Source organism: Camelina sativa, chromosome 8 (genome assembly GCF_000633955.1).
Source record: "Camelina sativa cultivar DH55 chromosome 8, Cs, whole genome shotgun sequence".
NCBI classification, from domain to species: Eukaryota; Viridiplantae; Streptophyta; class Magnoliopsida; order Brassicales; family Brassicaceae; genus Camelina; species Camelina sativa.
Window position 1 is genome coordinate 267,965 of NC_025692.1, and position 25,064 is coordinate 293,028.

Here is a 25,064-nt window from a genome sequence, read left to right on the forward strand (position 1 = left end):
TCTTTGTGTTATGTCTTAAACGGCTTTGCCATCAAATTAATCGGTCTATTGAGCTGAAAAAATGGAAACTGATTAGTCTCTCGAGGGGGAGGGGGCAAAGCTTTCACATCTTTGTTTTAGGATGATCTTATCCTCTTAACAGAAGCTTCAGTGGCTCAAATAAAAATAATTCGGGTAGTGTTGGAAACTTTTTGTGTCACTTTAGGCCAAAAAGTGAGTTTGGAGAAATCCAAAATTTTGATTAGTGAGGAAAGCGGTATTAAACGAGCATGGGATCTTGGTAATTATCTCAGGATGCCTATCCAGCAAAAGCGAATAAATAAAGACACGTTTGGGACTGTTGTTGAGAGGGTGTCGTCAAAACTTTCAGGTTGGAAAGGCCACATATTGAGTTTAGCAGGACGTATTACTTTGACGAAGTCGGTGCTGTCTTCAGTCCCAGTCAACTCGATGAGCACTATCTTATTGCCTAAATCCACTCTGTCAAGGTTGGATGCTTTATCAAGGGCTTTTATTTGGGGGAGCACCGTGGAAAAGAGAAAATAACATCTCGTGGCCTGGAAGAAGGTATGTTTACCAAAGCACGAAGGTGGATGGGGGGTTAAATCCTCTGAAATGATGAATAAAGCTCTAATTGCTAAGATTGGCTGGCGAATAATGCATGATAAAGTGAGTCTGTGGGCTCGAGTGCTTCGGTGTAAGTATAAGGTTGGTGATTATCCGGACATAACTTGGACTAGAGCCAGGGGTACTTGGTCGTCTACTTGGAGGAGTGTGGGGTCAGGTTTAAGGGATGTGGTGTTCCCAGGTTTAAGGTGGGTGCTGGGAGATGGACATTCTGTGAAGTTTTGGACAGACCATTGGTTGGGTGAGGAACCGATTGTTAATGGGAGAGTGAGGGATATACCAGCAGAGCTGATTGAGCTAAGAGTGTGTGACTTTTGGGTAGATGGTTTGGGATGGGACATGTCTCGTATTACACAGTTTGTTTCCCCTTTAGACAGGTTACAGTTGGGAGCAGTGGTGGTTGACTTATCTACTAATGCTAAGGATAAGGTGGCATGGGGAGCAACCCCAGATGGTCTTTTTACGCTATGCTCTGCTTACTCCTTCTTATCAAAACAGAAGGAACCAAGAGCGAGCATGGGGAGTTTTTTCGGAAGAATTTGGAGATCCATTCTCCCTGAAAGGATCCGAGTCTTCCTCTGGTTGGCAACTAGCCAAGTGATTATGACAAATGCTGAACGTCACAGACGTCACTTGAGTGATTCAGGGATTTGTCAAGTTTGTAAAGGTGGGGAGGAAACAATTATTCATGTATTGAGAGATTGTCCTGCTATGTCAGGACTTTGGAGCCGGATCTTATTGCCAAGTAAGAGAGGGTTGCTCTTTAGCCAGCCGTTGTTAGGATGAATATTTGGGAACTTGGGAGATATGGTGTTGCGGTTTGATGTGCCTTGGGCTATAGTCTTTGGAATGGCTGTATGGTGGGGATGGAGGTAGAGGTGTGGAAATATGTTTGGCGAGAGTGGGTAATGCCGTGATAGAGTGTGGTTTGTTAATGATAAAGCGAAGGAAGTTTTTCAGGCACATTGGCGGCAGGTAAGGGAACTCACGAGAAGGTGAGGATGGTGAGACATATTGCTTAGGCTCCGCCTCATGCTGATTGGGTTAAGTTAAACACGGACGGAGCATCTCGTGGGAATCCAGGGTGGGATGCAGCTGGGGGAGTCTTAAGAGATAGTGAAGGGAGATGGTTATATGATTTTGCTTTGAATATAAGGTTTTGTTCAGCGCTGTTGGCGAAGCTCTGGGGAATATACTATGGGTTAGTATTTGCTTGGGAGAGAAGGGTTCCTCGGGTGGAGTTAGAGGTGGATTAGGAGATTGTGGTGGGTTTTTTCAAGACTGGGATCAGTGCTGCTCATCCCATGTCGTTCCTAGTACGTTTGTGCTATGACTTTCTTTCGAAGGACTGGATAATCCGGATATCTCATGTGTATAGAGAGGCGAATCGTTTGGCAGATGGTTTGACTAACTATGCATTTGATCAACCGTTAGGATTGTACTCTTTCGAGGGTTGTCCTTCTTGTGTTCATTCAACTTTATTAGAGGATTCCATTGGGTCTGCTTACCCTCGTCATGTGCGTTTGTAGTTTAATTGTTTGTTCTTAATAAAGTAAGGGAGGCCCTTGTCTCCCTGTTTCACACCAAAAAAAACATTGTCACTTTTTCCTTTTCTTTGGACACCAATCAACACTTTCACTTACTTATATGTTCTTGTTTTAGAATATTATCCTTTTGTTAAGTTATTTGTGATACGAGATTTATCTTTGGAATGAATATAACATTTAGTGAGTTAGTTTTTGGATTAGCATAAAGAGTTAACCAATGAAAATAAAATTATTCCACTTTAAATTATGGTTGTGTTACTCCTCTTGTTTCACAAAAAGTGTCATTTTGACATAATTCACATAAAATTAAAAAAAATATGTAAATTTTTATTTTAATCCTTTATAAATAAACTAATTAAAAACATTTATCTTTCTAATTAATAAGCTCAAATATTTGGGATAAAAAAAATTAAAGACTATTAAAAATACACAATGACACTATTTTTATGACAAAATGTGTCAAAATGACACTTTTATATGAAACAGAGGGAGTATTACTTTCACGTTCTTTAATTTGAATAGGGGTGGGTATTTCGGTTTAAGTTTGGGTTTGGTTTGGTTCAGTTTATTCGGTTTTGGTAAAACTCTAACCAAACTCAACAAAAATTAGTTTGGTTTGGTTTGTGTTCGGGTCGGTTTGTGTTTGGTTTGGTTTGGTTTGGTTTTAGTTTACTTTGGTTTTAATTCGGTTTAAAAGTCAAAATAATGTAACAAAATAAAATTTATTATGGTTTTATAATAGTTAATTTAATCAAATAAATTAGAAAAGCTAGAAAAATCAAATTAATACCTAATATTAAATATAATTAAATATATATTTATATTTAGTTAATTTTATTAGAAAATTTAAAATAAAGTAAAACAGAAAACAAATGCAAGTGGTAATAGGTAAGATCACATATTTATAATTTTAATAATATTATTAATTAATCTAAGAAACACATTGGGTTATTGGTTCGGTTTGGTTTAAAACCCAACTGAACCATTTGGGTTGAGAAGAAACATAACCGAATGGTTGGAGTGTAGGATTGGGTTTGGATTGGTTCGGTTCAGTTTAAATGCCCACCGCTAAATTTGAATAACAAATGAACGAAAGTAATAAATAATAACAACGGTAACATACCTATGTAAACGATTTTCCTTCCAATTGGCTCGTTTGAGCTGATCTTGTATTTTGTTGACAAAAAAAAACAGTAACATAAATAGAAAATGACAAATATTTTGCTTAACATGAAGTTAGTATTGATTGTACTGTTACCATAAAAAGAAATATCAAAACTCGAATATCGCATGTTATTGTTGATTAATGGGTTTTTAAACTGTTGCTAAAAACACTTTTTTAAAAAACAATACTTTTACAATTGATCCAGGAAAACATTGATTGAATTCACAATTTTGAATTCGAAACGCTATAAAAAATATGTGATCGGAGATATGATGAAGCTTTTTAGATGTGGCTGCAATCTAGAGTTTAGACTATGGTTTTAATTGTTTTTTCCTAAGCTGTTTGCATTCGAAAAGTGTTACATCTATTGTAAAAACGTTTTATTTTTTTTTTCGAATATAATTTAACATTAGAAAATACTAAAAAAAAAAAGGTAAAACCAATCCATACACAAAACATGCCCTAGCTAGGAGGAGCTTGAAAATCCCAAAAAGGAAATAAAGATGGGTTGAGAAGACGAAACCCTTGTTGCATTGCATTGCATCCATCCACCATAATATATCATGTCAAAACATACAATATAGTCTCATAATAATAAGAAAATAAAATACAATTTTACCCATAAAGCCCCTAGGGGAGGTAGGGAAGAAAACGCAAGGACAAAATCGGGAATATAAACCAGAAAAGGTTAAGATTTTCTTACCAGAACAGTGTGTGTTAGATCGAATTCGATCGATCAATCGGAAGAGAGTTTGTTGGTTTGCTTGCTTCTATTTGATTCTTCTTTTTTCTTTTGGTGTTTGGTTCTTTCTTACCTCCGAAGAGCACACGAAAACAGTTTCCACATCCCAATTTACGGAATCAACAAAATCTCCAAAGAGGAATTTTTACAAAAAGCAGAGAGGAGAGGAGAGAGCATTCGTCGTCGTCATCGTCGTTACACCAAAAGTGCAGAAGAGAAGAGATTGAAAAAGAGTCAAACTTTAACCCCAAGCCCAAGACTCTTCCTTTGGCTTCTTCTTCTTTCTTCTCGTGTGCCCTTTGGTTTCTTTCTCTCCCTCTAGATTTCCCCTTTCTTGGAAACCCTTAATTTCTTCAAAGCTTGGAGCTTTGATTCTGTCTTCGTTTCCAATCTCTCTCCCCTTGATTCGTCGAATCTCGGGGTTCTTTGAGTTTTGGTCTCATCAGGGTCGAATTGCTCTCAAAACCCTAACTTTGGTTCGACTCCGGATTCTGGGGTCATCTCAAGCTTCCTCCTATTGGTTAGTTTTCGATTTTGAAACCCTAATTTTCTTTTTTAATATCTATTGGTCGTAGTTCGATTTGGTAATTTGATCAAGGTGATTGCTTTCTAGCTCATTGAGCAGATTTTTTCTTTGCTTCTATCTGGATTTGTTCTTCTTACTCTTGTATGTAGTAGCTATTTGATTTGTGTGTGTTTCAACTCGTAGTGAAATCTTCTTCTTCGATAAAGTTTGTAAATTTCTGCTTTGTTTATAGAAATATTGTTCCTGATTTATTCTCTTTTGAACTCAACTTCCAGGATTTCGTTTGTCTTCTAGTTTCGTTGCTTTATTATGGTTTGTTTACATTTACTCAAGGTCACTTTTTTTTTTTCTTCTTCTTCCTCATAGTGTAACTTACGTGTCTTCGAGGTGGGATCTGTATCATGCTAAGCTCAGACTTTCACTTGAATTGATGTATGTATGTTATAGGGAAAGTTTCAGGTTTACATTTTGAAGAGAATTTGGAAAGTATTAGGCGTTTTATATTACTTTGACAGTTAAGAGTAAGCGTAATGAGCAGCTGATCTGTGATATGATTTCAAACAACTGAATTTCGTAGGGACAAAAAATAACAATTTACAAACTGAGTTTTGAGACTATATGTGAATTTAGTGTTTCCTTTTCCGCCTATATGACTTCAGTGTAAGTTGAACACCAAGGGTAACTTTATGTTTCAGGGTTTACTTCCATCAATGGGGTTGCGCTGTCGCTAGTGCTAAGTTTTATGCTGTAAGGAGAAATTGCAATATAAGTGGAAGTCCGTGAAAAAATTTCGTATGGTGCTAGATTGTGGATTAGTTCTTAGAGTTTATTATGGTATGTTGATGTCAGAACCAGTATGCTGGCTATAGTTTGGAGAAATGCAAAGGTATCATGCTGCCAACTGCACTAGTGCAGTCAATAATAGTGCTATAGGTGGTGCATCCGCTAGGGACTCAGGACGAGCTGATTCCTCTTCAATTGGCAACTACTCGCTAAACTCCAGGCATGTCTATTGAAAGAAGTCCTTACATAGCATTATACGTTGATACATTTGAAGACGTGTGAAATCTTTCTTTACTGCAGGAGGCCACCTCCGTTGACACCCTACAAGTTGAAGTGTGAAAAGGACGGTCTGAATTCCCGGTAATTCCACTTTGACCTTATCCCTAGTTTAGTTTTTGGATAAACCCATTATAGACGATTCCTACTTTTGCTGCTTTGGGTTTGTAGCTTATGATATCACTCTTTTATCTCCGTAAGGCTAAGTCCTTTGAATGCTTGTTAATGCATGAAGTTGGCGACTCTGTTCCATTCTTGATTTGTACCTTTTCTCTAAAATATTGCAGATTAGGACCGCCTGATTTTCATCCTCCAACATCAAGTTCTCCTGAAGAAAATCTGACTAAAGAGTATGTTCAATATGGATACAAGGAAACTGTTGATGGACTTAAGGTGCGATTAACTGAATTTAATTATGCTTTCTTGTTGTGCTATTTAAAAATCATTGTTAATTATTAGTGACATGTTTGCAATAGATGTAAAGATCTTATCTTGGACCCATGCCTATGTTATTTTCCTATAGATTCCCGGCAGTAATGTAGGAATAATGTATTCCTGAGGCCGAATGTTCACTGTAGCTTGATAGATTGTAGTGATGTTTTGTTCAATATAATTTTATAGGATGCTTGCAACTCAGAAAGTCTACAGAAATTAAAATACTTTTTGATGTTAAGAGTTTTGAATTCCTTACTCCACTAGTTTTTGTCGCATTCTCTTGTGATTGAGGTTATGCTCTTTGGCCTTTATAGGAATCCGAAGAGATTATATTGTCCCAGGTCGATACTTTCTCGAAGCCTGTGGTCCTAAAATGCAAAGAGGTACGGTACTAGAGAGTATATATCAGTATTTTCTCCCCTATATATGTGATCTCTATTGGAGTTCATTTGTGTTTCACATGGAACTAAAATTCAATTTCTATCCCGCAGGCCGTCAGAAAGTGTCTTAGAGCTATCAATGAATCTCGTGCACTCAAGCGCAAGGTAATCGAGATATTCTCTTCCTTTTCAATTTAGATTGTGCTCTCTGTGCAGGATTCAGGGTATAAGAATGAGTTGAATATTCTTATATTACTTATAATACATAATCGCCGTAATTAAATGGCAGGCTGGTCAAGTTTATGGGGTGCCTCTCTCTGGTTCGCTTCTATGTAAGCCTGGATTTCCAGAACAGAGATCATGTGGGGAGGAGACAAAGAAAAAATGGATCGAGGTACCCTGGCATATCATTATATGCTTATCCAAACTTCTTATTAATGCTCCTTTGATCCATGTTTGTTGCCGTACACTCGTAGCTGCCATATGTTCGTAAAGAAGAATATTCAACTCATTCTTGCTCTCATTTTTTCACAGAGTTTATCGCAACAGCACAAAAGATTACGCTGTTTGGCTGATAACATTCCTGGATATAGGAGAAAAACCTTATTTGAAGTCCTTATAAGGAACAACGTCCCGTTATTGAGAGCTACTTGGTTTATAAAAGTGACTTATCTCAATCAGGTACATTGTTGGACAATTAATCTAATATCTCAAATTAGTTTCTCATTCTGTTGGACGATATCAAGTTTTGCTAATAATGTGCAGGTGCGACCTAGTCCTGCTGCTATTTCTTCAGGAACACCTGACAAGACACATGCTTCTCGGTGTGAACAATGGACAAAAGATGTTATTGAATATTTGCAATACCTCTTGGATGAACTTTTGTCACGAAATAGCTCATTTCCTGCTCAGCAAACTAGAGATAGGTCACCGCAGATGCTTTATACAGGATCAGTGCAAAAGATTAGTCCAGCATCAGCAAGCCTTTATGGGGAGGAAACATCTCTGCATTTTAAATGGTGGTATATGGTGCGTCTTCTACAATGGCACCATGCCGAAGGGCTTCTTTTTCCTAATCTCATTGTTGATTGGGTTCTCCGGCTCTTACAGGTATGGTGTTAGATTAATTTATAGACTCTAGATAGATTTTCTTTTCTTCGGCTTTGTAAATTTTTTCTTTTGCTTTACTGCAGGAAAAGGAGGTCTTTGAAATTTTGCAGTTGCTACTCCCCATCGTGTATGGTGTTTTAGAGAGCATTGTTCTCTCTCAGACATATGTACAGAGTCTTGTAGCTATTGCTGTCCGTTTCATTCAGGAACCTGCTCCTGGTGGATCTGATCTTGTTGATAACTCTCGAAGAGCTTATACTCTCTCTGCGCTAATTGAGATGGTTCGCTACTTGGTACTTGCTGCATCCGACACGTTTGTTGCTTCGGATTGCTTCCCTCTTCCTCCTCCTGTAACAGCACGTGGACCCAATGATGTGAGCTATACGTCAAAGGCTTATGAGAATCTGAAAAGTAATTCTGCAGATATTTCTACCCAGGTTCAAGGAAGAGGAGTTGATTCCCGGTTTGAGTTCCTTTCTTTTGATTATACCATTTCAACCATTCAAAGAAGTGCAGATGATTTGGCAAAGATAGCTAGCACTGGTTATCCTCAACATAATGTGGCTAAAGCTGTTCAGGCCTTGGATAAAGCTTTGTCAGATGGAGATATCAGAGCTGCTTACAGTTACCTCTTTGAGGACCTTTGCAATGGAGCCGTTGATGAGACCTGGATAGCTGAAGTGAGTCCATGCTTAAGATCATCTCTTAGATGGATTGGCGCTATTAGCACATCCTTTGTTTGCTCCGTTTTTTTCCTTATTGAATGGGCGACATGTGATTTTAGAGATTTCCGCGCTGGTGTGCCTAAAGATATCAAGTTCTCTGGCAGAAAAGATTGTTCTCAGGTGTATTTAGTCATTCAGCTTCTGAAGCAAAAGATTCTGGGTGGAGAATTCGCAGCTCGCAGAGGAAAGAATCGTCGCAGCAATTTTCTTAATGTTTCTAAACCTAGCAGTCCGATGGATGCATTTGAAAGTCCGGGGCCATTACATGATATCATAGTCTGTTGGATTGATCAGCATGAGGTACACAGGGGGGGAGCAAAACGCTTGCAATTGCTGGTATTTGAACTTATACGTTCTGGAATCTTTAATCCCATAGCATACGTGAGACAACTCATAGTTAGCGGGATGATCGATGTGATTCAACCTGCTGTTGATCCTGAAAGGAGAATGAGACACCATCGCATATTGAAACAGCTACCTGGCTGTTTTGTACATGAAACCTTAGAGGAAGCTCAGATCTTTGGAGGGGATAAGCTTTCCGAGGCTGTGAGAACTTATTCTAATGAACGCCGTCTTCTTCTTCGAGAGTTACTTGTTAAGAAAGGTAAATATTGGAATAAATTAATTCTGTCTGATCAGAAGTCAAAGAAAAATTCCTCTTCCCTTCCGTCTGTTGTTTTTCGGACGTGTAATGCCATGGCCGATAGTGAGGGACCTCACAAACATACCAAGAGTAGTGTGGATATTAGGGAACTTAAGGAGCGTATATCAGCTCTACTGCAGTTTCCAGGTATGTCATATGGTGTGAAAAATCCAATGCGAGATGAATTTCAAAGTAGTGTTAAGAGATCAAGTGGATCTGTGTATAGCAAGATTTACCAACCAGAAGCTACACCAGGGTGTGAAGACTGTAGAAGAGCAAAAAGACAAAAAATGAGCGATGAAAAGAGCTCTTGCTATCAAGGGAATTCACCAATTGCATCAGATGAAGAAGATAACTGGTGGATCAAGAAAGGTTTAAAAACTCTGGAGTCTTCGCTGAAGGTTGATCCTCAGATAGAGTTAACTAAACAAGTACCACGGGGTAGGCAGAAGATGGCACGCAAGACACAGTCGCTGGCTCAACTACAAGCTGCTAGGATTGAAGGTAGCCAGGGCGCTTCAACAAGTCATGTTTGCGATAATAAAGTAAGCTGTCCTCATCATGGCCCTGGAGTGGAAGGAGAGAATCATAAAGTGGTTGATGTGTTTAGAACTTCTACCTCTGTGGATATTGTATCTGTTGGAAAATCTTTGAAGCAGCTACAGTTTGTTGATAAGCGGTCTATTGCAGTTTGGCTAACAACTCTGGTTCGGCAACTTGTTGAAGAGCCCGAAAAGAGCAGTGTGAAAGTTGGGCAGTTCAATAGAGGTACTCCAGTTGAGGAGAAGAGCACAAGTAGGTGGAAGCTTGGGGTCGATGAGCTATCTACTATATTATTTCTCTTGGATATCTCTCTTGACTTTGTTTCAGTGGTTAAATTTCTTTTTTGGCTGTTGCCAAAGGCCAACAGTAGCCCAAGTTTTGCCGTTCAGGGTGGAAGAAACCTTCTAATTATGCCAAGGAATGTTGCAAACAACATGTGTGAGATAGGGGAGGCTATTTTAGTATCATCACTGAGGAGGTGGGTTTTACTTCCTGTTCAATATGTAAACATTCATTAGTAATATATATTTTGTCGATGTATTTCTAGAAATTTAATCGGTTTATATCATCAATTTCTTTCAGGTATGAAAATATTCTACTTTCAGCAGATCTTGTTCCTGAGGCCATGACAGCTTTGATGAACCGTGCTGCATCACTTATGTCCAGTAATGGAAAAATTTCTGGATCAGCAGCCTTAGTTTATGCTCGCTATATTTTGAAAAGATATGGAAGTCTTCCCAGTATTGTGGAATGGCATAACAATTTCAAAGCAACATGCGAAAAGAGACTTCTCTCTGAACTAGATCATACGCGATCAGGAAATGGTGAGTATGGGATCCCCCTTGGAGTTCCAGCAGGAGTTGAAAATCCAGATGACTATATACGTAAAAAAATCAGCATTGGCGGTACACGTCCTTCAAGAGTGGGTTTGAATATGCGAGATGTTGTGCAACGACATGTTGAAGAGGCGACTCATTATCTCAGAAAACTCATTGGTACTGGTACTATGAAAGCCTCACTTGCTGAGAAAAACGATGACGGGTTTCAGGTGGCTCAACAAATTGTAGTTGGACTAATGGACTGCATTAGACAGACTGGCGGTGCAGCTCAAGAGGGTGATCCCACTTTGGTTTCTTCTGCGGTTTCTGCAATTGTAAACAGTGTAGGCCTTTCGATGGCAAGGATTTCAGAGTTCTCTTTGGGAACCATTCATCAGACTCATCCATCTGGCATCGATTCATCTAATTTTGCTCGATACATTTTGCAAATTCATATAACCTGCCTATGCCTTCTAAAGGAAGCTCTTGGAGAGCGTCAAAGCCGAGTGTTTGAAATAGCACTTGCAACAGAAAGTTCCACTGCTCTTGCTGGAGCTTTTTCCCCTGGGAAGGGATCCCGAGGTCAGCATCAGCTATCTCCTGAATCCTATGATTCAAATGCGAACAATTCAACAAATGATTTGCCGAATGGTACTAGCAAAATAGCGGCGAGCAGAGCAACAAAAGTTGCAGCTGTATCTGCACTTGTTATAGGTTCTATCACACATGGTGTTATAACCCTTGAAAGGATTGTTGGTCTGCTGAGACTAAAGGAGTACCTAGATTTTGTTCAGTTTGTAAGGCGTACAAAATCAAGTTCTAATGGCAGTGCTAGGTCCATGGGAGCGTCTAAAGTGGAAAGCCCTATTGAAGTGTATGTACATTGGTTCAGACTCCTTGTTGGTAATTGCAAAACTGTTTCGGAAGGGCTGGTTTTGGAGCTTGTGGGAGAATCTTCCGTGGTGGCTATATCACGTATGCAGCGCATGCTTCCGCTGAAATTGGTCTTCCCACCAGCTTATTCAATTATTGCGTTTATTCTATGGAGGCCTTTTGTTTTGAATAATATCTCTAACTCCAGCGTCCATGAAGACACTCACCGCCTTTATCAGTCTTTGACAATAGCCTTCCATGATGTTATTAAGCACCTTCCTTTTCGAGACGTGTGTTTGAGAGACACCCAGGGACTTTATGAACTGATCGTTGCTGATTCCACAGATGCTGATTTTGCGTCGGTATTTGAATCGATTGGTTTGGATATGCACTTGAAATCTGTGGCCTTTGCTCCTCTTCGAGCGCGTCTTTTCTTAAATTCTATAATTGATTGTAAGGTGCCATCCTCTGGCTATTCCCATGAAGGAGTTAGTGAAGCAAAAAACCGGCACCAGGGAAATGGAACAAAGCTTGTGGACAAGCTTGTATCTGTATTAGATTGCCTGCAACCTGCAAAATTTCACTGGCAGTGGGTGGAACTCAGGCTGCTTCTAAATGAGCAAGCCCTAACTGAGAAACTCGAAAATCACGATATGCCTTTGGCAGATGCAATACGATCTTCCTGTCCTACCTCTGAGAAGCCTGAGGCCTCTGAGAATGAGAAAAATTTCATTCAAATCCTCCTCACAAGGTTATTGGTTAGACCTGATGCGGTCCCACTTTTCTCAGAAGTGGTTCATCTCTTTGGTAGATCGGTTGAGGAATCAATGTTGAAGCAAGCTGAATGGTTTCTAGCAGGCCAAGATGTTCTTTTTGGACGAAAAACAATCAGACAAAAACTGATTATTGTAGGTGAAAGCAAAGGACTTCCCACTAAACCTCAGTTTTGGAAACCTTGGGGTTGGTGCAGCAGCTCCAGTTCTGATCCTATTACGGCAAACAAGGCAGATAAGAAAAGGAAGTTGGAAATTACTTCTATTGAAGAAGGGGAAGTGATCGAGGAAGGGTCAGGTTCAAAAAAGGTATTGTTACCCCGAGCATTAGATGAGAATAGTCCAACTGTTAGCTATGGGATTACAACTGAGAGGGCTTTTGTTCAGCTAGTGCTTCCATGCATAGACCAAAGCTCTGATGAATCTCGCAGTACCTTTGTGAATGAGTTGGTTAGACAGTTTAGCAATATTGAGCAGCAATTGAGTTCAGTTACCAACCGCAGTACAACAAACAACAAGCACATGGGAACTGCTTCTTCTGGGTCTGAGATTTCATCAAATAAAGGAAGTACCCGGAAGGGCCTTCGCGGTGGCAGCCCTAGTTTGGCAAGAAGATCCTCAACCAATGCTACTGACACTGCGCCACCGCCTTCCCCTGTTGCTTTGAGAGCTTCTATGTCATTACGGTTACAATTTCTTCTAAGATTACTGCCTGTCATCTGCGGGTACTCACTATCTTCCATTTTCTTTTTTCGTTTAACCAGATTTGTTGAAACGTCATATGAATTGGCTCTTTTCGAGTTACTGAATTAAATCTGGGTTATCTTTTTGTATGGCGATTTATTTTCCAGGGAACCTTCGTTTAGGAACACAAGACAAGCACTTGCATCTACAATAGTTCGTTTGCTTGGAAGCCGAGTTGTTTATGAAGATTATGCTGTATGCTCTCCTCGTAGTGACCCATCAAAGGTGGAGACAGATTCAACATTAGATCCTTCTGCCATGGCAGATCTCTCTAGTGAAGTCTTATTTGACCGGTTACTGTTTGTACTCCATGGGCTGTTAAGCAATCACCAGCCAAATTGGCTAAAGCCAAGGCCTCTCTCTAGTGAATCATCCAAAGACTTTACCTTGTTTGACCGCGATGCAGCAGAGAGCTTACAGGTTTGTGAGATTTTTTTTTGAAAAATCCTTTAGAATCTGTCCGACTCAAAATACAATTTGTGAAGTTTTTTTTCTTCTTCTTGTCAACAATGCAGAATGAGCTTTCGCGGATGCAGTTACCAGACACCATTAGATGGCGGATACAAGCAGCGATGCCCATCCTTTTTTCTTCTCTACGCTGTTCTCTCTCGTGCCAGCCTCATTCTGTTCCGCCAACCGCAGTCACACTTGTTCAACCTTCTGGATCTGGTGGTGGTGGACCCATTCAAAGAAACTCCCCTGCCTTGCCGAAAACTGGAACTGCAGCAGCACAAGGGAAGCTGAAGCAGACAATGTTGTCACCACCTCAACAACAACAAGAAGTAGACAACACAGATGTGGTTGACCCATGGACGCTTCTCGAAGATGGGACAAGTTCAGGTCTATCAAGCAGCAACGTTTCAAATAGCAGTGACATGGCCAATCTTCGAGCCACCTGTTGGCTGAAAGGTGCAGTGAGGGTCAGACGGACTGATCTAACTTATGTTGGTTCAGTAGACGACGACAGCTGAATTATTCTACTGTTTCATAGTTTTTGTTTTTGATGATCAAGAGAGCTCTGGAAAAGTGAGAAGCAAGGAGCAAAAGGCTTGGATCTTCGGTGCCTTAGACTGTACTATCATTTATTGAGGGCTCATGAAGAAGGAAGTCTGAATGAGAAATCTCTTATGAGTCTGTGTGCCTTCTTCAGATCTTTGTATCTTAATTACTAACCCTTTTGCTTTTTGGTCACACCACTTCATACCCCCCCGGACCCATGCTGGTTCGGAACCCTGTTGTATATATAGGGATTCGAAATTAATTGTCTCAGTTCACCATTGCTGGTCACACCATTATTTATGATCCACTAAAAAAATTATTATTCCTCTGAACTTTTATATTGATGAAGAACACTTGTCTCTCTTTTTGTTCTTCCTTATAAATGGGGAAACGTAGCTGATTACTATAAATACAAAATATGTTTCTGGATATATTTTCAATCATTGATTTGCTTTACAAGAGATGGAACCAGAAACATAGGAATCTTCTCAAAAGTCTCTACTAGAGCTTTATTATTATTCACTACCTCTCATGGTTTTGTCTACATAGAGAACATCATCAATCCAAGCAACTATGTTAAATGCTAAACCTTCAAGTACTCTTGAATAGCTCTCCAACACTGCTTTTCCAACATCCTGCAAACCAAAAAAAACAACACTTTTTAGAAAATCTCAATAAAATAATTATGATAATGCACAATCATAATTCAACTGACTTTTTCTTTCATCCTTCAGTTTTACCTTATTGTATTGAATCTTGCATATGTCTAATGATGTCTGAGACAATTCTGGATAACGCTGTTTCAAACAGAAGAGCAGAGTCTCTGCTCTCTCAGCCATAACATAGTTCTTGTCTGTTCTCTCTGTAGTTGACATAAGATCTTTCACCAGGTTCCATGAGTTCTTAGAGTTACTAAGACAAGCTTTGCGTCTCCATGTATACATCGAAGCTTCTACTCTATCTGCTAACTGAACAGCTTCATGCTCAGAGCCTATGTTCAGACAATCTAAGAGTTGTTCTGGGAAAAACCGACCCGAACTACTCATGTAACGGTAAATTGAATCTCCAACACTGCTTTTACCACACTGCAGAGATTAAAAATCCAATATTAGACTCAAAACCGAATCGTTAAGACTCTAGTAAAACATAAAAGGTGTAAAAAAACCTTTGGAAGAGTTGTCATGTATGAGTCTGGTATCTCCATTTCACTGAGAATGCTACTGTTGATAGCCATTGCAGCTTTGTGAATCTGATTGGTACTCTCTCTCTTGTTTTTGAGTTGTTTTCTGGCCTTATCTGACAAACCTTCTGATGGCACTAGAGGAACCGGTAGCCACCATTTCTCTTCTTTCCTTTGTACTATAACTTTCCTGAAAGATCCAGTCGCAGAACGCGCAGATTTCATCGATAAACTTCCTTCTTCTGCATACCAAAACTCTGTGTTCTGGAAACTGTCCAATGCTTCCTGTAACAAAACAAAAAATGATGTTCCGTAATCAAACCAAATAATCATAGGAACATCTATACATCTTTGGATATATTTACCATAAGCATTGAATCAAGCTTTCTCAAAGCAGGCAAGTTGATATAGATATCTGCTCTAGGTCTACTCTCCATCACCTGTAAAACCCACTAACAATGTTTTCATTTTTTCCATTTCTCATTTTTTTTTCCTGTTTACATCAAGTTATTTACCTCAACAGTAGCTCCATTGCTTAGACTCTGACATCTAGGGATGAATTCAACTATGTAATCGCAAACCGATAAAAGACAGTTCATTTCTCTTTTCCACAATGCTCTTTTCTCTGTTTCTAACGGCTCTAACCTCAGATTCTGTCCAAACACTGTAGCTGCAAACATTAAAAAATACATGCATCAGATGAAAATATTCTACAACAAGAGAAGTAGAGAACCATAGGCTGTGTGAAAGATGAACGTTTACCATAAAGATTAGTAATTGCGTTTGAGATCGTCACAGCAGTGCAAACTCCTTTACCACTCCCTGACATATCTTCTCCAAGTAGAAGTTTTGCGAATCTTTCCTTCATTGTCTCAAGTTCTGCAAATACCATAAAGCTCATTTTAATTATTGACATAAGGAAAAAAAAAAAAAAGTAGAGAAGAGAGAACACAGCACCTGGTTCTGAAATTTCTTGGACTGCAAGATTTTCATTTGATTGCATCCCTAAACCAGAGAGACATTTGGTGCTCTCATCAGACTTAGACTCAGTGAGGACAGGACAATTACAAGGAGAAGCTTCACTACAGAAGCTGTTGGTTTCATCAATATGGTCTGAAAAGCCTGAAGTGCTCTCTGAACAAGTTCGAGGATAAACAAAGGAATCTATGCTCATCGTCGAGTAAACCGGGGTTTCTGATGCTGATTGATCATTTGGGTCAATGGATCTAGGTGATTGATGATGATAACCCACTTCATCGTTTTCATCTTGATTCGATAAATTCTCCATCTTTAAAGCTCAAAACTCCTCCTCAAAGGTCTCTCTCTGTTTCTTCTAAATAAGTAACCACACACAAAAAAAAAAAATGTAAACTATAGCTCCAAATATTTGCTGTGATATTAATTAGGGTTTCAAGAAACTTTCGAAAATTTGAAACCGGGAGTTTTTGGGTTTTGGAAAGTGAAATTTCTAAGGACCTAAAGAACAATAAAGCAAGAACAAATAAAAAAAGAGCAAAAATTAAAGCAAAGAAAAAAAAAAGCAGAGAAAAGAATGAAGGATAAAAAAATCAGGTCAAATGAGAACTTTAAAAATCACGATTTTATTGAAAACTTCATCGGAGTTTTTTTGCAGAACAAGAACAAATATATTATTCAAAATATAAGTTCCATAGAGATCACAAAATGAGAGAAAAGTCTGAAACTTTAAGTTTGAAAAGAACGTTAAAGTTAAAAAAAAAAAAAAAAAAATCAAAGCAACGGTCTTTATTTGATATTACCTTTAAAGCTTCTTCTTGAATTTGAAACCTTCTCAGTTCTTACGTTTAAAGCAAATAAATTTTGAACGTTCAAAAAACCAAATTCCCTCCTGTCGAATCCAAACAAAACCCCTCTCTTTAAGCCGGCCACCGGAAAAATGTGGACCGTCCAATGAAAGGTACGATCCTCGATCTGCTGACGATGAAGTGGCTTTTCCTTGGCTTCAACAAGTGTTGTTTTTTTTTTCTATGAGAAAAAAAATACAAATACCCCTTTCCCTTTTAAGTTCAAGAGCTATTTGTGTCTATTTGGCTGCCTACTACTATACTTTATCATTTTCTTGTTGGCTCAAAATATGGACTATAGTTTTCTATCAGAAACATATCTTTGATTAGTGGATCCTTCCAACACACACACAAATAACAAATTAATAAATTATTAGCTCCCATTGGAAATTACATATATGCTAAGTTATTAATGATTGCACATTTGCGACCAATGATCAATTTATGCGACCAATGATCAATCTATCTTTCTTTTTTTCTTTTTTTTTTCCGTTTTCATAATTATACATATATCACATCTTTTCACTTTACGTATTTTCAGAAAAAAAAAATATTTTCACTTTACATCTCATGTAAAATTTTAGCATTATTTGTTTAAAAAGAAAATCCGGGATTATTTATAATAATTACTAGCTACAACTCGTTCATATCAATTTGTTGAACTCCAAATATTTAATTATATGAAAGATCTTGATTGAAACTAAGATGAGATACGAGTGAATGTTCAAAGTATATATATTATCTCTTGACCTTTTATATTTTAAAGAAGTAATCTTTGGTCGGTCTATAGACTATAGTAACACCTCCACTGGGAATTTTTTCTAAAAAATTTATGTGTCAACCCGTTTATTAAATTAGACCAAGTATCACATGGCTGGAGTTTAGCTTATCCCCATGTAGCCTACACGATTAACTGCAACTCATAATTGGTGATTGATTAGATATATAAGTTTTAGTTTAATGTATTTTCAGTTTGAGTTATATACTTACAGTTTATTAGCACATGATAATTTAATGTAATGGAGAAGACAAATGCATATTGCATGGTTCAGTTCGTGCGTGGGACGACGTGCGTCCCATTTTCTCCTTGTACACCGTACACGCATATCCTACACGCATTTTATAGCATATAATTAATCTATGGGCCATTATTTTTAGTGTAATATGGACTATGATATTATACAATATCAACTACTTTCAACATTTTGTTAAGATATTAAAAGTATGTTTAGTATATGTATATCTAATTTATTTCAAAAAAAGAACAAAATTATAGCTAGAAGAAAGTGAACTAAAGACAATGCTGATATTATTTATTATATTGGTTGGGAAACTAAATGAAAGTAAGAAAAATGTTACATCAAAAGATATAAATGCAGACCATTCATTACATTAAATTTGAAGGTGAAAAAGATTAAAGTCATCAACAGTTTCGTATTCTTGCCCATCACGATACCGTGAAAGGGTTGATTGTGAAACCCTAGCTACGAATAAGAAGAGGGAACAACATTGTTTATAGTCGAAGAAACGATATAAGGTAGTTTTGCATTAATTGATGAGAGACCTTGCCCATGCAGCTATGAACCTAAAATGTTTGCACAAACTCAGAAATCAAATAAATGTCATTGCTAGTACTTTGATAAAATCCGAATTGGGTTATGATATAAGCACAATGTGAATCTGAAATATATGTAATTAATTATTAAAGAGCGAAAGAAAAGAGTTTTGTAGCTAACCCTTTTTAGCATGTTAGTTCTCTTTAAGCTGATATTTGTTTGTTTTCCGAAAGCAGTAGAGCAGAAACCTTAACAAAGGGAGTTTCATCAGATTCAGAATTGGGGAAATTGGTTCTTCACGGTTTTTGGCCTCCATCTTCACCTCCCATGCTTTCCTCTGCGATTTATCCTAGAAAAATAAACGTTTTCTTTGAGAGATTTCGATATCCTACGTTATTGTCGATGTTCTAGAATATTTCAGCATGTATACCCCTAATTAGATTAATTAATAAATCACAAAGATTCTCCTGATGTGCTAAAAGAATCGAATTTATGCTTCGATAGTTACATGAGTATGTAGTTACTTACCGTTGCAATGAATCTCAATCCGATTTTTAGTTGGCCTTTGAAAGTATTATCGTCAAGAACAACATTGTATGGAGCTGGTTTAGTTTCCATGTATCCTCTGTCACATCCTTCGGTTACTATCCCTTCAAGATGAATCCTGAACACCAAAAAGAGTCACAAACACATGGATGGTAATTATATTATATATATATATATATATATTGCTAATACTAATAGTTAAACCACTCAAGAATCAGTTTCTGCAAGAAAAACTTACATGGTTTCACCGACAAATCCACCATCCTTGAAGAGCTCTTTGTCCATGATTCTAAATTTGATGTGGGTCAGCTTCTTCCATTGAGACATAGGGAAATCGAAGACAAACTTTTGGTTCCACAATGCATTATCATTATCACCTATTGAACCAAATTTTTTTTCTAATTTATAATTTGGCTTAGAAGAAAAACAAATTAAAATCACCGCAGTAACAAAAAGTGAACCTTTTGACATTTTGCTAGGGTATTCCTTTGTCCCACATTGTAAGAGCACAAAATACACAGGACTTCCTGCCAACCAAAATGATCAATACAAAGATTTTAGTTTGCTGTATAATAACATATGAAGAAAGTTTGTCTTTCTCTTTATAATCACCAATAAAATTTGTGTGTGTGATTCCATGAGCATCAACGAGAAATACTTCCAATATTCCTCTCTTCATATTATTAAAATATCCAAACAAAATCAAATACTTCGAAGACTCTACGAAACTAATTGAAAGAGTCGTGAAGCTAAATCAATCGGAGAGATTGAATGTGAAACCATGAAGTTTTATATTGCACGAAGTTTTAAAAAAACGGATTTTGATATTTAAAACTTCTTTGCAGGCTCTATGAGTTAGAAACGAACACCATAAATAACGCATTCAAGAAAATAATCAACAGTTTTCAATAAATAACCTTTTTAGAAAGTTACATCTAAATATCAAAATCCGTTTTTTTTAAAGGATTCAGCAAGAAACTGAAGCGCAAAATCATCCAATGAATTAATCTATATATCAAGAAGGAAGTTGAGATTTGACATTGGCATACACTCAAGTGAGACAAACAAAAGAGAACAAAATATACGTCAGTACCTCACTGATCGGATTTGCACGAACAGTTCCTTCTTATCAGACGGGTCTGTTTCGGCCCAACTTAACATTTAAAAAGCCTACATAGAGGACCAAGTCAATTACTTGAGGTTTAAGGTAAACCTTATGATGACAACGCAATATAAAATGTCGGCAGAATAATTGAATTATTAACTTTAACGAATCCCACATCCGAAAAATTTGACGTTCTAAGCTAGTATATAATAAGGATGACTTCTAGTGTGAATAAACAAGAACTAGTTTTGAAAAACTGAACTTTACTGTATTATTCTCCTTAACTTACAATTATAGAGTGAGTTCTTATTTATACAATTTTGAGGAACATTCTAGGTTCTTTGACCACACACCTAATCTCATGATAAATGGTGAATATCTACGCCTCCTCTAATGACAGAAGAGAATCATAACGGCTCGATAGTACAATGTCACCATCTTGTTCAGGTAATGTCTTTGTCACCTGCCTCTGCTTTGTCCCTTTGTCGCCTTGTTGCAGAGAAGGACAGAGTTGTTGAACTGTCGGACTCTGTTTTGGTAGTGGGCTTCTCATGTGTAGGCCAGAGCCCAAAACACTTTTGTCTTGGACTTGATGTTATAGACTCTCATCCCCCCGCAAACTGATGGTGGGAGGCATCGCAACATTCAGTTTGTAACGAAGACGTTGGAAAGCTTGTCGGGGAAGAGACTTCGTAAAGATGTCCGCAAGTTGTAACGCAGCCGGAACATGTTGAACCTCAAGAAGACCAAGAGCAACTCTCTCACGAACATAATGATAGTCAACTTCGATATGCTTGGAGCGATTGTGGAAAACTGGATTAGCAGAGAGATAAACAGCCGAGAGATTATCACAACGAAGAATGGCCGGCCTAGTTTGAACAATGCCCAAGTCACGAAGCACAAAAGATATCCAAGTTAACTCTGATGCAGCTGCTGCAAGGGCTCTGTATTCAGCTTCGGTTGATGATCTCGAGACTGTAGGTTGGCGTTTTGCAGACCAGGAAATCAGAGTTGAACCAAGCAATGAGCAAAAACCTGTCGTAGACCGTCGTGTGTCTTGACACCCGGCATAGTCACTGTCGCTGTATGAAACCAATGGTAAGTCATCACTGTAAGATACCAACGACAAGTCACTGTTCCGATGCATATGTAAGCCCATCTTTGTAGTCCCTCTTATATATCGCAAGATGCGCTTTAAGAGATGAAAATCTGATTCGGTTGGAGCATGCATCCGTTGGCAGATAAAATTGACTGCAAACTGTATATCCGGTCTCGTGATTGTCATATATTGAAGCTTACCTGCAAGACTGCGAAAGTAGCTTGGCTCAGAGAAGAGACGCGTATCCTTAAACACTTGATCCAGTCGTTGAGGCAGCGGTGTATGGACAGGATTGCATTTGGACATACTAGCATGATGCAGAATCTCCTCTGCATACTTGGATTGACTAAGAAACAAGCCGTTGGAAAACGACTGAGCTTGAATGCCTAAGAAATAGTGAATATCTCCAAGGTCCTTCATGGCGAATTTTGTATTCAGCTTTGCAATTAGAGACTTGAAAAGAGCAGAGTTGGAACCGGTTAACAAGATATCATCCACATACAACAAGATGACCATAGTATCACCATGATGATGATAAACAAAGAGAGAGGGGTCGGCTTTGCTGCACACAAAGCCATATTCAATGAGAAAGTTACTGAACTTATCAAACCAAGCCCTAGGAGCTTGTTTCAGTCTATGGAGGGCTTTCTTCAAAGAACACACATGATTTGGCTTTGCAACATCCTCAAAGCCTGGAGGTTGAATCATGAAGACTTCCTCCTGTAAATCACCATGCAAAAAGGCATTTTTTACATCTAACTGAGTAATGCTCCAGTTCTTGGAAGTAGCAACTGCTAGAACGATACGAATGGTAGATGTTCGAACCACGGGACTATATGTCTCTGTAAAGTCCACACCCGCTTCTTGATCGTATCCCTTGGCCACCAGCCTCGCTTTAAGTTTGGTTAGAGAACCATCAGCGTTTAACTTGACAGTGAACACCCATCTGCATCCAAGGATATTCATCTCAGCAGTCGCAGGAGTCAAGATCCAAGTGTTATTCTTGTAAATAGAATCGAGCTCCTCAAGCATAGCTTGTCGCCAACCCGTATGAGCCAAGGCCTCAGCTATTGTTGTTGGTAACGACGGCATGGTCTTTCTTGCAACCAAAGCATATCGAGGATTAGGTTTTCGAATCCCATGCTGAGACCGAGTAGTCATCGAATGACCTCCTGACTCAACAGCAGGAATCTCGGAGGCACCAACATCTTCAATTTCTGGTGTATTTGGAGCAGAGTGAATTATAGGACAGAGTTGTTGTGACACAACGGAATCTACTTCTGCAGACTCTACTTCTGCAGTCTCTTGTTGTTGCGATACAGCAGACCCTACTCCGGACTCCATTTGAGTTGCGTCAGGATATTCAACCACCTCAGAAGGAATGGAGGGAAGCAAATGAGGAATTGCAGAGGAAACCTCACCCTGTTGCCACGCTTGAAGCAAACCACTTTTGTGTTGTGTAGCTAAATGCTTGTATTGATGCTCAAAGGGAAAACATTGCTCATCAAATATCACATGGCGAGAGATATAAACTCGACCGGTCGGAGGATAAAGACATCGATAACCTTTATACTGCGGATGATATCCAAGGAAGACACATTGCAGGGACCGTGGCTCAAATTTGTGTTGTGTGTAAGGTCTTAAGCAAGGATAACAGGCAGAACCAAATATCCTGAGAAAGAATAGTCTTGTGACCTGTTATACAACACCTCTGCTGGACTTTTCTGAGCTAGAGTGGAGGAGGGAATCATATTACTGATAAAATTTGCAGAATAAAAGGCCTCAACCCAGTAGCGAAGTGGAGTCTTACTTTGAAACAACATTGATAGCCCCAATTCAGTGAGATGTTTGTGTTTCCGCTCTGCAATACCGTTTTGTTGCGGAGTAGACGGACAAGACAGTAGGTGCTTAATACCATGATCTTGTAAATGCTTCCTGAACCGTGTACTCATGAACTCTCCTCCTCCATCACTCTGAAAAACCTTTATTTTCTTGGCAAACTGAGTTTCAACTTGTTTTTGAAAGACCAGAAACACATCATAGAAATCAGACTTCCTCTTTAAAGGAATTAGCCAAGAGTAACGAGAGAAATTGTCAACAAAAACTGCATAATATTTGAAGCCTTGAACTGATACAACTGGAGAGGGTCTCCAAAGATCACAATGAATTCGATCAATGGGTTCCTTTGAATGAGACTCAGAATTAAAAAATGGTAATTGACTACTCTTTCCCATTTGGCAAGGTCCACAAACAGGAGAAGTGCTGCTCTTATTAATTGTTATCGCCTTGCTGTTCCTTAAATGCTGAAGAACTTGAAAGTTTGCATGTCCNGATATAAACTCGACCGGTCGGAGGATAAAGACATCGATAACCTTTATACTGCGGATGATATCCAAGGAAGACACATTGCAGGGACCGTGGCTCAAATTTGTGTTGTGTGTAAGGTCTTAAGCAAGGATAACAGGCAGAACCAAATATCCTGAGAAAGAATAGTCTTGTGACCTGTTATACAACACCTCTGCTGGACTTTTCTGAGCTAGAGTGGAGGAGGGAATCATATTACTGATAAAATTTGCAGAATAAAAGGCCTCAACCCAGTAGCGAAGTGGAGTCTTACTTTGAAACAACATTGATAGCCCCAATTCAGTGAGATGTTTGTGTTTCCGCTCTGCAATACCGTTTTGTTGCGGAGTAGACGGACAAGACAGTAGGTGCTTAATACCATGATCTTGTAAATGCTTCCTGAACCGTGTACTCATGAACTCTCCTCCTCCATCACTCTGAAAAACCTTTATTTTCTTGGCAAACTGAGTTTCAACTTGTTTTTGAAAGACCAGAAACACATCATAGAAATCAGACTTCCTCTTTAATGGAATTAGCCAAGAGTAACGAGAGAAATTGTCAACAAAAACTGCATAATATTTGAAGCCTTGAACTGATACAACTGGAGAGGGTCCCAAAAGATCACAATGAATTCGATCAATGGGTTCTTTTGAATGAGACTCAGAATTAAAAAACGGTAATTGACTACTCTTTCCCATTTGGCAAGGTCCACAAACAGGAGAAGTGCTGCTCTTATTAATTGTTATCGCCTTGCTGTTCCTTAAATGCTGAAGAACTTGAAAGTTTGCATGTCCTAAACGTTGGTGCCACACCATGTCGCTTGCCGCACACTGTCTATTTGAGAAGAGGGCCACAAACTCCTTGTTCTCCAACATATACAAAGTCTTACGACGAGGTCCTTTGGTCACCACTTTCTGAGTTCTCAGATCAATCACATACACAGCATTAGCATCAAAAAACACACCGCAGGGATAGTCATCACAAAGTTTAGAGACCGACAGTAAAGATTGTTTCATAGACGGACAAACAAGTACATCTAAGAGTGGTAAACTACCTGCATTCGTGGTGAGTGTCGTGGAACCAACATGAGTAATGGGAAGATGAGCCCCATCACCAACCATTACAGTCTCTGGGCCATTGTAGGGTGTAACTGCAGACAACTGATTTGGTGTAGACGTAACATGTGCAGAGGAACCGGAATCTGTAACCCACTCTCGACCACAACTATCTGAGACCTGAAGAGCAGCAAGAGCCTGTGGTACGTCATCACTCTGATAAGTGTTATCAAACCTGTTCCAGCACTTAAGAGCAACATGACCAACTCTTCCACAAATTTGACACACAGGACGAATGTTGTTAGATACTCCAGACTGAGACTGATTCCAACCAGAGTTGTTGACCTGTTGAGAGAAACCACGACCACGAGTAGAGAAGTTGCGACCTCCTCGACCACGAGAGTTCGATCCTCGACCACGATAGCCAGAGAAACCACCCCTTTGAGCTTGAAAAGCTAGATTTGGCGAGACATCTGAAGCAGATTCATACGACTGCAACTTCGAGTCGAAACTAGAGACCTCAAGAACCACATCGTTAAATGTAGGAGCCGGTAAACGAGACAGAGAACTCTGGATAACAGTAGCAATAGGGTCATATTCCCTAGCTAGTCCATTCAGAAACAGAACAACCTTCATAGACTCATTAAC

At 38.8% G+C, this 25,064-nt stretch overlaps 4 protein-coding genes across 5 annotated transcripts; 1 reads left to right on the plus strand and 3 right to left on the minus strand.

Annotated features, from left to right (window-relative positions):
- Positions 3,980-14,036, plus strand: LOC104705306 (mediator of RNA polymerase II transcription subunit 12). Of its 2 annotated transcripts, XM_010421285.2 has the most exons (14): positions 3,980-4,601; positions 5,303-5,354; positions 5,457-5,610; positions 5,691-5,750; positions 5,954-6,059; positions 6,416-6,484; positions 6,593-6,646; positions 6,771-6,875; positions 7,016-7,162; positions 7,247-7,591; positions 7,675-9,980; positions 10,085-12,691; positions 12,818-13,130; positions 13,226-14,036. In XM_010421285.2, the coding sequence occupies exons 3-14, from the start codon at positions 5,486-5,488 to the stop codon at positions 13,679-13,681; spliced, it is 6,693 nt and encodes a 2,230-aa protein (XP_010419587.1). In that variant the 5' UTR covers positions 3,980-4,601; positions 5,303-5,354; positions 5,457-5,485; the 3' UTR covers positions 13,682-14,036. The 2 variants fall into 2 exon arrangements, with proteins under 2 accessions (XP_010419587.1, XP_010419586.1); XM_010421284.2 differs by having other exon boundaries at positions 5,303-5,610.
- On the minus strand, positions 14,200-16,495 carry LOC104705309 (rop guanine nucleotide exchange factor 3-like). Its single transcript, XM_010421288.2, has 7 exons — positions 15,847-16,495; positions 15,652-15,768; positions 15,405-15,559; positions 15,255-15,329; positions 14,875-15,174; positions 14,450-14,794; positions 14,200-14,344 (listed from the first exon to the last, which is right to left on the minus strand). The coding sequence occupies exons 1-7, from the start codon at positions 16,175-16,177 to the stop codon at positions 14,225-14,227; spliced, it is 1,443 nt and encodes a 480-aa protein (XP_010419590.1). The 5' UTR covers positions 16,178-16,495; the 3' UTR covers positions 14,200-14,224.
- On the minus strand, positions 18,458-19,493 carry LOC104709066. The gene is made up of 5 exons (XM_019229163.1): positions 19,427-19,493; positions 19,276-19,341; positions 19,053-19,191; positions 18,797-18,932; positions 18,458-18,617 (listed from the first exon to the last, which is right to left on the minus strand). Exons 1-5 carry the CDS (start codon positions 19,491-19,493, stop codon positions 18,462-18,464), a joined length of 564 nt encoding a protein of 187 aa, XP_019084708.1. The 3' UTR covers positions 18,458-18,461.
- LOC109125876 lies at positions 23,749-25,052 on the minus strand. Its single transcript, XM_019228628.1, has 2 exons — positions 24,416-25,052; positions 23,749-24,275 (listed from the first exon to the last, which is right to left on the minus strand). The coding sequence occupies exons 1-2, from the start codon at positions 25,050-25,052 to the stop codon at positions 24,247-24,249; spliced, it is 666 nt and encodes a 221-aa protein (XP_019084173.1). The 3' UTR covers positions 23,749-24,246.